The sequence below is a fragment of the Cherax quadricarinatus genome, chromosome 96, assembly GCF_038502225.1.
Source record: "Cherax quadricarinatus isolate ZL_2023a chromosome 96, ASM3850222v1, whole genome shotgun sequence".
Lineage (NCBI taxonomy): Eukaryota > Metazoa > Arthropoda > Malacostraca > Decapoda > Parastacidae > Cherax > Cherax quadricarinatus.
This window is the reverse complement of record NC_091387.1, coordinates 1,662,212-1,674,711: the sequence shown is the minus strand read 5'-3', so window position 1 is coordinate 1,674,711 and position 12,500 is coordinate 1,662,212. Positions and strand designations below refer to the sequence as shown.

The window sequence follows — 12,500 nt, the reverse complement described above, 5'->3', positions numbered from 1 at the left end:
CTGTGTTCTGCCTCACTTTGTTCTGCCTCACTATGTTCTGCCTCACTATGTTCTGCCTCACTGTGTTCTGCCTCACTATGTTCTGCCTCACTATGTTCTGCCTCACTGTGTTCTGCCTCACTTTGTTCTGCCTCACTGTTCTGCCTCACTATGTTCTGCCTCACTTTGTTCTGCCTCACTATGTTCTGCCTCACTGTGTTCTGCCTCACTTTGTTCTGCCTCACTATGTTCTGCCTCACTTTGTTCTGCCTCACTTTGTTCTGCCTCACTATGTTCTGCCTCACTGTGTTCTGCCTCACTTTGTTCTGCCTCACTATGTTCTGCCTCACTGTGTTCTGCCTCACTTTGTTCTGCCTCACTGTGTTCTGCCTCACTTTGTTCTGCCTCACTGTGTTCTGCCTCACTGTGTTCTGCCTCACTGTGTTCTGCCTCACTTTGTTCTGCCTCACTGTGTTCTGCCTCACTGTGTTCTGCCTCACTTTGTTCTGCCTCACTGTGTTCTGCCTCACTGTGTTCTGCCTCACTGTGTTCTGCCTCACTGTGTTCTGCCTCAATTTGTTATGCCTCACTGTGTTCTGCCTCACTGTGTTCTGCCTCACTGTGTTCTGCCTCACTATGTTCTGCCTCACTTTGTTCTGCCTCACTGTGCTCTGCCTCACTTTGTTCTGCCTCACTGTGTTTTGCCTCACTGTGTTCTGCCTCGCTGTGTTCTGCCTCACTTTGTTCTGCCTCACTGTGTTCTGCCTCACTGTTTTCTGCCTCACTGTTTTCTGCCTCACTGTGTTCTGCCTCACTGTGTTCTGCCTCACTTTGTTCAGCCTCACTTTGTTCAGCCTCACTTTGTTCTGCCTCACTTTATGCCTCACTGTGTTCTGCCTCACTGTTCTGCCTCACTTTGTTATACCTCACTGTGTTCTGCCTCACTTTGTTCTGCCTCACTTTGTTCTGCCTCACTGTTTTCTGCCTCACTGTGTTCTGCCTCACTGTGTTCTGCCTCACTTTGTTCAGCCTCACTTTGTTCTGCCTCACTGTGTTCTCCCTCACTGTTCTGCCTCACTTTGTTCTGCCTCACTTTGTTCTGCCTCACTGTGTTCTGCCTCACTGTGTTCTGCCTCACTGTGTTCTGCCTCACTGTTCTGCCTCACTGTGTTCTGCCTCACTGTGTTCTGCCTCACTGTGTTCTCCCTCACTGTTCTGCCTCACTGTGTTCTGCCTCACTCAAAACCTGCCTCCACACACCACAATTATTATACCTATCATTATTGTACCTGTTATTAGTAGTAGTAGTAATAGCAGCAGCATTATTAATAATAATAATAATAATAATAATAATAATAATAATAATAATAATAGTAATAGCAATAATAATAATAATAATAATAATAATAATGATAGCAATAATTGTAATAATGATGATAACATTAAGATAATTCTAGTGTACTAGATATAGTGTGTAGGTAGGAAAAGGTTTGGCTAGACATCGTATAAATAGGAGTTACTTCTCACTAAACATGGTAACGTACAAAAAACTGCGTAAAAACGTTAATTATCTTCTAAATTTCAAGTGGCCATATTAGGCTGAGATTCTTGTGTGTGGAGACTGCCTTGGTCTCATTCCCAACGCTCTGGGCATGATACACATGTGTGTACACAAGCAACGCACATGGCAGTGTGCACACGCGTAACTATGAGCACACTAGGTGGTAAGGACGTGAGAAGCACACATGCACAGCTTTAAGAAGACGTACGATAAGGCTTTCAGAGCCAAGAGTGGAGCTAGTAGCGACCAGCGAAGAGGAGGGGCCAGGAGCTGACTCGACCCCCTGCGACTATATATAGGTGAATACACACACATAACACACACACACACACACACACACACACACACACACACACACACACACACACACTAATACTTATAAGTAAGTAGACTGAGAGCTAAGAGAGCAAGTAGAAGATCCAGGAATGATTACTTATAAGCCAGAAGAGAGAGATTGAGAAGTATACTTTGGAAGATCAGTAGTGAACCGTAGTTGTTATAGTAACAACAACAGTTATGGTTGTATTATAGTAACAACAACAGTTATGGTTGTATTATAGTAACAACATAAGCAAGACAGCAGTAAATAACTAGGGAATGACAGTGAAGAAGGAAGGAACGGAGACAACTTCAAAATACCAAGTAATAAGAAGGAAGGAAGGAAGACAACGGTAAAGGATCAGCAAGACTGAAGAAGAAAGGGAAGGCACAAGAAATAACCAGGAAGTCTGCAAGTAAATGAACAAAAGATTTAATGAGGTCTTCTCACAGAAACATTAACAGAGAACACTAACAGTACATCACTGAGTACTGAACACAACAGTACACCACGAATACTGAGTACAACAACAGTATACCAGCAAGTACTGAACATAACATTAGTACGCCACTAATACTGAACACAACAACAGTAGACCACGAGTACTAAACACAAAAACAGAACAACAGGTGATAAAGCTACTGAGTTAGATACCTGGAAGACAGTGGGAGAAGTTGTCTGTGTGGATGGTGAGAGAGGCAGTTAGATACCTGGAAGACAGTGGGAGAAGTTGTCTGTGTGGATGGTGAGAGAGGCAATTAGATACCTGGAAGACAGTGGGAGAAGTTGTCTTTGTGGATGGTGAGAGAGGCAATTAGGTACCTGGAAGACAGTGGGAGAAGTTGTCTGTGTGGATGGTGAGAGAGGCAATTAGATACCTGGAAGACAGTGGGAGAAGTTGTCTGTGTGGATGGTGAGAGAGGCAATTAGATACCTGGAAGACAGTGGTAGAAGTTGTCTGTGTGGATGGTGAGAGAGGCAGTTAGATACCAGGAAGACAGTGGGAGAAGTTGTCTATGTGGATGGTGAGAGAGGCAGTAAGATACCTGGAAGACAGTGGGATAAGTTGTCTGTGTGGATGGTGAGAGAGGCAGTTAGATACCTGGAAGACAGTGGGATAAGTTGTCTGTGTGGATGGTGAGAGAGGCAGTTAGATACCTGGAAGACAGTAGGAGAAGTTGTCTGTGTGGATGGTGAGAGGCAGTTAGATACCTGGAAGACAGTAGGAGAAGTTGTCTGTGTGGATGGTGAAAGAGGCAGTTAGATACCTGGAAGACAGTGGGATAAATTGTCTATGTGGATGGTGAGAGAGGCAGTTAGATACCTGGAAGACAGTAGAAGTTGTCTGTGTGGATGGTGAGAGAGGCAGTTAGATACCTGGAAGACAGTGGAATAAGTTGTCTATGTGGATGGTGACAGAGGCAGTTAGATACCTGGAAGATAGTAGGAGAAGTTATCTGTGTGGATGGTGAGAGAGGCAGTTAGATACCTGGAAGACAGTAGGAGAAGTTGTCTGTGTGGATGGTGAGAGAGGCAGTTAGATGCCTGGAAGACAGTGGGATAAGTTGTCTGTGTGGATGGTGAGAGAGGCAGTTAGATACCTGGAAGACAGTGGGAGAAGTTGTCTGTGTGGATGGTGAGAGAGGCAGTTAGCTACCTGGAAGATAGTGGGAGAAGTTGTCTGTGTGGATGGTGAGAGAGGCAGTTAGCTACCTGGAAGACAGTGGGAGAAGTTGTCTGTGTGGATGGTGAGAGAGGCAGTTAGCTACCTGGAAGACAATGGGAGAAGTTGTCTGTGTGGATGGTGAGAGAGGCAGTTAGCTACCTGGAAGACAATGGGAGAAGTTGTCTGTTTGGATGGTGAGAGAGGCAATTAGATACCTGGAAGACAGTGGGAGAAGTTGTCTGTGTGGATGGTGAGAGAGGCAGTTAGATACCTGGAAAACAGTGGGAGAAGTTGTCTGTGTGGATGGTGAGAGAGGCAGTTAGATACCTGGAAGACAGTAGGAGAAGTTGTCTGTGTGGATGGTGAGAGAGGCAGTTAGATGCCTGGAAGACAGTGGGAGAAGTTGTCTGTGTGGATGGTGAGAGAGGCAGTTAGCTACCTGGAAGACAGTGGGAGAAGTTGTCTGTGTGGATGGTGAGAGAGACAGTTAGATACCTGGAAGACAGTGGTAGAAGTTGTCTGTGTGGATGGTGAGAGAGGCAGTTAGATGCCTGGAAGACAGTGGGAGAAGTTGTCTGTGTGGATGGTGAGAGAGGCAGTTAGCTACCTGGAAGACAGTGGGAGAAGTTGTCTGTGTGGATGGTGAGAGAGACAGTTAGATACCTGGAAGACAGTGGTAGAAGTTGTCTGTGTGGATGGTGAGAGAGGCAGTTAGCTACCTGGAAGACAGTGGTAGAAGTTGTCTGTGTGGATGGTGAGAGAGGCAGTTAGCTACCTGGAAGACAGTGGTAGAAGTTGTCTGTGTGGATGGTAAGAGAGGCAGTTAGCTACCTGGAAGACAGTGGTAGAAGTTGTCTGTGTGGATGGTGAGAGAGGCAGTTAGCTACCTGGAAGACAGTGGGAGAAGTTGTCTGTGTGGATGGTGAGAGAGGCAGTTAGATACCTGGAAGACAGTGGTAGAAGTTGTCTGTGTGGATGGTGAGAGAGGCAGTTAGCTACCTGGAAGACAGTGGGAGAAGTTGTCTGTGTGGATGGTGAGAGAGGCAGTTAGATACCTGGAAGACAGTGGGAGAAGTTGTCTGTGTGGATGGTGAGAGAGGCAATTAGATACCTGGAAGACAGTGGGAGAAGTTGTCTGTGTGGAGGGTGAGAGAGGCAGTTAGATACCTGGAAGACAGTGGTAGAAGTTGTCTGTGTGGATGGTGAGAGAGGCAGTTAGATACCTGGAAGACAGTGGTAGAAGTTGTCTGTGTGGATGGTGAGAGAGGCAGTTAGCTACCTGGAAGACAGTGGGAGAAGTTGTCTGTGTGGATGGTGAGAGAGGCAGTTAGATACCTAGAAGACAGTGGTAGAAGTTGTCTGTGTGGATGGTGAGAGAGGCAGTTAGCTACCTGGAAGACAGTGGGAGAAGTTGTCTGTGTGGATGGTGAGAGAGGCAGTTAGATACCTGGAAGACAGTGGTAGAAGTTGTCTGTGTGGATGGTGAGAGAGGCAGTTAGCTACCTGGAAGACAGTGGGAGAAGTTGTCTGTGTGGATGGTGAGAGAGGCAGTTAGATACCTGGAAGACAGTGGGAGAAGTTGTCTGTGTGGATGGTGAGAGAGGCAGTTAGATACCTGGAAGACAGTGGGAGAAGTTGTCTGTGTGGATGGTGAGAGAGGCAGTTAGATACCTGGAAGACAGTGGGAGAAGTTGTCTGTGTGGATGGTGAGAGAGGCAGTTAGATACCTGGAAGACAGTGGGAGAAGTTGTCTGTGTGGATGGTGAGAGAGGCAGCTAGATACCTGGAAGACAGTGGGATAAGTTGTCTGTGTGGATGGTGAGAGAGGCAGTTAGCTACCTGGAAGACAGTGGGAGAAGTTGTCTGTGTGGATGGTGAGAGAGGCAGTTAGATACCTGGAAGACAGTGGGAGAAGTTGTCTGTGTGGATGGTGAGAGAGGCAGTTAGATACCTGGAAGACAGTGGGAGAAGTTGTCTGTGTGGATGGTGAGAGAGGCAGTTAGATACCTGGAAGACAGTGGGAGAAGTTGTCTGTGTGGATAGTGAGAGAGGCAGTTAGCTACCTGGAAGACAGTGAGAGAAGTTGTCTGTGTGGATGGTGAGAGAGGAAGTTAGCTACCTGGAAGACAGTGGGATAAGTTGTCTATGTGGATGGTGAGAGAGGCAGCTAGATACCTGGAAGACAGTGGGATAAGTTGTCTATGTGGATGGTGAGAGAGGCAGCTAGATACCTGGAAGACAGTGGGAGAAGTTGTCTATGTGGATGGTGAGAGAGGCAGCTAGATACCTGGAAGACAGTGGGAGAAGTTGTCTATGTGGATGGTGAGAGAGGCAGTTAGATACCTGGAAGACAGTGGGAGAAGTTGTCTATGTGGATGGTGAGAGAGGCAGTTAGATACCTGGAAGACAGTGGGAGAAGTTGTCTATGTGGATGGTGAGAGAGGCAGTTAGCTACCTGGAAGACAGTGGGATAAGTTGTCTGTGTGGATGGTGAGAGAGGCAGTTAGATACCTGGAAGACAGTGGGATAAGTTGTCTGTGTGGATGGTGAGAGAGGCAGTTAGCTACCTGGAAGACAGTGGGAGAAGATGTCTGTGTGGATGGTGAGAGAGGCAGTTAGATACCTGGAAGACATTGGGAGAAGTTGTCTATGTGGATGGTGAGAGAGGCAGTTAGATACCTGGAAGACAGTGGGAGAAGTTGTCTATGTGGATGGTGAGAGAGGCAGTTAGCTACCTGGAAGACAGTGGTAGAAGTTGTCTATGTGGATGGTGAGAGAGGCAGTTAGATACCTGGAAGACAGTGGGAGAAGTTGTCTGTGTGGATGGTGAGAGAGGCAGTTAGATACCTGGAAGACAGTGGGAGAAGTTGTCTATGTGGATGGTGAGAGAGGCAGTTAGATACCTGGAAGACAGTGGGAGAAGTTGTCTGTGTGGATGGTGAGAGAGGCAGTTAGATACCTGGAAGACAGTGGGAGAAGTTGTCTATGTGGATGGTGAGAGAGGCAGTTAGATACCTGGAAGACAGTGGGAGAAGTTGTCTATGTGGATGGTGAGAGAGGCAGTTAGATACCTGGAAGACAGTGGGAGAAGTTGTCTGTGTGGATGGTGAGAGAGGCAGTTAGATACCTGGAAGACAGTGGGAGAAGTTGTCTATGTGGATGGTGAGAGAGGCAGTTAGATACCTGGAAGACAGTGGGAGAAGTTGTCTATGTGGATGGTGAGAGAGGCAGTTAGATACCTGGAAGACAGTGGGAGAAGTTGTCTATGTGGATGGTGAGAGAGGCAGTTAGCTACCTGGAAGACAGTGGGATAAGTTGTCTGTGTGGATGGTGAGAGAGGCAGTTAGCTACCTGGAAGACAGTGGGATAAGTTGTCTGTGTGGATGGTGAGAGAGGCAGTTAGCTACCTGGAAGACAGTGGGAGAAGATGTCTGTGTGGATGGTGAGAGAGGCAGTTAGATACCTGGAAGACATTGGGAGAAGTTGTCTGTGTGGATGGTGAGAGAGGCAGTTAGATACCTGGAAGACATTGGGAGAAGTTGTCTGTGTGGATGGTGAGAGAGGCAGTTAGATACCTGGAAGACAGTGGGAGAAGTTGTCTGTGTGGATGGTGAGAGAGGCAGCAGAAGCACTGTGCACAACTTATTAAAATTTTGTACAATTCACTTGATAGAGAGTAACTTCCAGAAATGAGGAAGATAGCAAACTCTGAGTGTTAAATAAAGTGGACTCACAGGCAGTGTTAAACTACAAGATACACTCGCTGATATATTTACTAAGATAATAGAGAGGTCATATACTGTAGTGTGTTGGTGCGTTTGTACAGTGTCGTAGTGTGTTTGTACAGTGTTGCAGTGTGTGTGTGTGTATAGTGTGTGTGCATTTCTGAAGTGTGTTGCAGAATGCGTACAGTGTTGCAGTGTGTGTGTGTAGTGTGTGTACAGTGTTGCAGTATGTGTACAGTTCTGCAGTGTGTGTTGCAGAATGTGTACAGTGTTGCAGAATGTGTACAGTGTTGCAGAATGTGTACAGTGTTGCAGAATGTGTACAGTGTTGCAGAATGTGTACAGTGTTGCAGAATGTGTACAGTGTTGCAGTGAGAACAGCAAACAGTTCTTGTCCTCCTGACTGCTGCTACATTTTCCCTGCTCTAACATTTTTTACCAACAATTCCTCTGTACTCAGACATTCTCTTAACACATTTTACAACCACAAAACATTTCTAGTATACTATCTTCGTCTTGTTCTATTTTAAACCACAAAACATTTCCAAGATTTCTTTTAAATTTCTTTTACTGACTCATCCAACATATTTTGACCTACTGTCACTGCTTCTCATTATTGTATTCCCTTAAATTTTTGGTCTGCTTATCTAAAGAGATTATATATATATATATATATATATATATATATATATATATATATATATATATATATATATATATATATATATATTTGCAAGGAATTCTTAAGAGCAGTCGAAATATACACAAACACTGATCTCTGGCTGAAGGAGACTCGAACCTACGAACCTTGGAACAAGGTACGCAGTGCTATACCATTCTCACCACACTGGACAATACCTTGGCGTCCAGCTTGCGCTAGACTTTGATCCAAGGCAGCCAGCTTTCAGGGAAAAGGCTTACAGCTTTTCATCTCATCCCCTGCATGCATCAGCCTTACTAGAGATATTAACAATGCAAGGAATTCATGCAGGGGATGAGATGAAAAGCTGTAAGCCTTCTCCCTGAAAGCTGGCTGCCTTGGATCAAAGTCTAGCGCAAGCTGGATGCCAAGGTATTGTCCAGTGTGGGTAGATTGGTAAAGCACTGCGTACCTTGTTCCAAGGTTCGTAGGTTCGAATCTCCTTCAGCCAGAGATCAGTGTTTGTGTATATTTCGCCTGCTCTTGCGAATTCCTTGCAAATATATATATATATATATATATATATATATATATATAATGTTGTGACGAATAAGTAAAACTTGCTATTTTGGCTTAAAAAGCAACGCTCTTCTTGCCGAATAAGACAAGCTAAAATTTGTGTATGCAGTAATTTCGCAAAATTTATTCTGAACTTAACGAAAAAAATATATATTTCATTGTGTTTGTTTATTATTAAATTATTGTAAACCTATCTAAAATATATTTAGTTGTATTAGGGTAAATTAAGTTGGGCTTGTTATAATAAGGTCAGGTAAGTTTTCTAAGGTTCTTTTGGTACAAAATTATTAATTTTTATATTAATATAAATGAAAGTCTATCTACTACACCAGGGTCATTAAGGTTGGTTAATGGGGTTTAAAGTCTATCTACTACACCAGGGTCATTAAGGTTGGTTAATGGGGTTTAAAGTCTATCTACTACACCAGGGTTATTAATGTTGGTTAATGGGGTTTAAAGTCTATCTACTACACGAGGGTCATTAAGGTTGGTTAATGGGGTTTAAAGTCTATCTACTACACGAGGGTCATTAAGGTTGGTTAATGGGGTTTAACGTCTATCTACTACACCAGGGTCATTAAGGCTGGTTAATGGAGTTTAAAGTCTATCTACTACACGAGGGTCATTAAGGTTGGTTAATGGGGTTTAAAGTCTATCTACTACACCAGGGTCATTAAGGTTGGTTAATGGGGTTTAAAGTCTATCTACTACACCAGGGTCATTAAGGTTGGTTAATGGGGTTTAAAGTCTATCTACTACACGAGGGTCATTAAGGTTGGTTAATGGGGTTTAAAGTCTATCTACTACACCAGGGTCATTAAGGTTGGTTAATGGGGTTTAAAGTCTATCTACTACACCAGGGTCATTAAGGTTGGTTAATGGGGTTTAAAGTCTATCTACTACACCAGTGTCATTAAGGTTGGTTAATGGGGTTTAAAGTCTATCTACTACACCAGGGTCATTAAGGTTGGTTAATGGGGTTTAAAGTCTATCTACTACACCAGGGTCATTAAGGCTGGTTAATGGGGTTTAAAGTCTATCTACTACACGAGGGTCATTAAGGTTGGTTAATGGGGTTTAAAGTCTATCTACTACACGAGGGTCATTAAGGTTGGTTAATGGGGTTTAAAGTCTATCTACTACACCAGGGTCATTAAGGTTGGTTAATGGGGTTTAAAGTCTATCTACTACACGAGGGTCATTAAGGTTGGTTAATGGGGTTTAAAGTCTATCTACTACACCAGGGTCATTAAGGTTGGTTAATGGGTTTAAAGTCTATCTACTACACCAGGGTCATTAAGGTTGGTTAATGGGGTTTAAAGTCTATCTACTACACGAGGGTCATTAAGGTTGGTTAATGGGGTTTAAAGTCTATCTACTACACCAGGGTCATTAAGGTTGGTTAATGGGGTTTAAAGTCTATCTACTACACCAGGGTCATTAAGGTTGGTTAATGGGGTTTAAAGTCTATCTACTACACCAGGGTCATTAAGGTTGGTTAATGGGGTTTAAAGTCTATCTACTACACGAGGGTCATTAAGGTTGGTTAATGGGGTTTAAAGTCTATCTACTACACCAGGGTCATTAAGGTTGGTTAATGGGGTTTAAATCTATCTACTACACCTGGGTCATTAAGGTTGGTTAATGGGGTTTAAAGTCTATCTACTACACCAGGGTCATTAAGGTTGGTTAATGGGGTTTAAAGTCTATCTACTACACCAGGGTCATTAAGGTTGGTTAATGGGGTTTAAAGTCTATCTACTACACCAGGGTCATTAAGGTTGGTTAATGGGGTTTAAAGTCTATCTACTACACCAGGGTCATTAAGGTTGGTTAATGGGGTTTAAAGTCTATCTACTACACCAGGGTCATTAAGGCTGCAGGTCACCTGTACACCACCAGTCAAGAATACTTTAATTACTAAAATACTGATTAATGTAAACTGCCAGTGTATATACACTGAGATATACACCTCTCAGTGTATATACTCTGAGATATACATCTCTCAGTGTATATACACTGAGATATACATCTCTCAGTGTATATACACTGAGATATACACCTCTCAGTGTATATACACTGAGATATACACCTCTCAGTGTATATACTCTGAGATATACACCTCTCAGTGTATATACACTGAGATATACACCTCTCAGTGTATATACACTGAGATATACACCTCTCAGTGTATATACACTGAGATATACACCTCTCAGTGTATATACACTGAGATATACACCTCTCAGTGTATATACACTGAGATATACGTACCTAGATGTTTATGAACGATTAATATGTATAACTTTATATATTTTTATAGATCTTGTTTATATAATGTTTATATAATGTTATATAATGTGTGTTTATATAATTGTGTGTATTGTGTTGTGTGTATAGTGTTGTGTGTATTGTGTTGTGTGTATAGTGTTGTGTGTATAGTGTTGTGTGTATAGTGTTGTGTGTATTGTGTTGTGTGTATTGTGTTGTGTGTATAGTGTTGTGTGTATTGTGTTGTGTGTATAGTGTTGTGTGTATAGTGTTGTGTGTATAGTGTTGTGTGTATAGTGTTGTGTGTATTGTGTTGTGTGTATAGTGTTGTGTGTATAGTGTTGTGTGTATAGTGTTGTGTGTATAGTGTTGTGTGTATAGTGTTGTGTGTATAGTGTTGTGTGTATAGTGTTGTGTGTATAGTGTTGTGTGTATAGTGTTGCCTCACAGGTGTTAATGTTTTAATCCTTGTGTTTCAGGTGTTGGTGCTGGGGTGAACACTCCTCATCTGGTCGGGGCCGCCCACCTGGCTGCTACCGCCCTCCCTGCCGCCCACATTTCCCCCCACCCACCATGTGACCCCCCAACCCATCGATGCTGCTCGTGCCACCCACCTCGCGCTCCGCCCACGCCGCCGAGCCTGTGGTGCCGCCCACCTCTGACAACAGGTGTCACACCTACCCAAACACTCTGGTGCCTATCAAAGGAGAACCCGGCCACCTACACCCACATCTCCCACACATGTCAGGCCTGAACGACACCCAATACCCGCCCGCGTCTACCGCCACCCACTCGGCGCCCAACACACCCGCGCCTCCATCTACACCCACACCCGCGCCACCGGTATCCGCTCCGTCAGATCGTTCAGCGTCGGGAGGATCGGCTAGCGGCGGACCTCTCTCTATCATCCCTCCATCTGTCGTAGGACCTTCCGGTCCCATTCTTCCCGCATCTACAAGCACGGGATCAGTGGGAGGTGGGTCAGTGGGCGCTCTCACCCCAGCTATGCCCGTTCCCGGTCCCTCAAACCCACAACAGCAGCAGCAACAACAGGGACAGCAACAACAGCAGCAGCAACAACAACAGCCTCCGCTACATCACCCGCTTCTAGGCTACGTCTCACACGGCAACAAGATTCTTTCTCGTAATCTCAACGGCACGCGTGAGTATACCTTGTGGTATCTCTGTGTCCCTAGTACTTGTGTATTCCTCCCCTAGTACTCCTGCATCCCTCCCCTAATACCCGTGTATTCCTCCCCTAATACCCCTGTATCCCTCCCCTAATACCCGTGTATCTCACCTAGTACCCCTGTATCCCTCCCCTAATACCCGTGTATCTCTCACCTAGTACCCGTGTATCCCTCACCTAGTACCCGTGTATCCTTAACCTAGTGCCCGTGTATCCCTCACCTAGTACCCGTGTATCTCTCACCTAGTACCCGTGTATCCCTCACCTAATGCCCGTGTATCCCTCACCTGGTACCCGTGTGTCCTTTACCTAGTACCCGTGTATTCCTTAAATAGTACCCGTGTATACCTCACCTAGTACCCGTGTATCCCTCACCTAGTGCCCGTGTATCCCTCACCTAGTACCCGTGTATCTCACCTAGTATCCGTGTATCCCTCACTTAGTACCCGTGTATCCCTCACCTAGTACCCGTGTATCCCTCACCTAGTACCCGTGTATCCCTCACCTAGTACCCGTGTATCCCTCACCTAGTACCCGTGTATCTCTCACCTAGTATCCATGTATCCCTCAC

At 44.7% G+C, this 12,500-nt stretch overlaps 1 protein-coding gene across 10 annotated transcripts in view; it reads left to right on the top strand.

Annotated features, from left to right (window-relative positions):
• The window catches only part of nab (NGFI-A-binding protein homolog), a 1,330,987-nt gene that overhangs the window by 331,231 nt on the left and 987,256 nt on the right, over positions 1-12,500 (top strand). For all 10 annotated transcript variants that reach the window (XM_070104957.1, XM_070104964.1, XM_070104962.1 and 7 more), the window contains exon 2: positions 11,220-11,902. In XM_070104957.1, coding sequence (XP_069961058.1) covers positions 11,335-11,902 — 568 coding nt within the window. In that variant the 5' untranslated portion in view covers positions 11,220-11,334. The remainder of the gene's footprint in view (positions 1-11,219; positions 11,903-12,500) is intronic.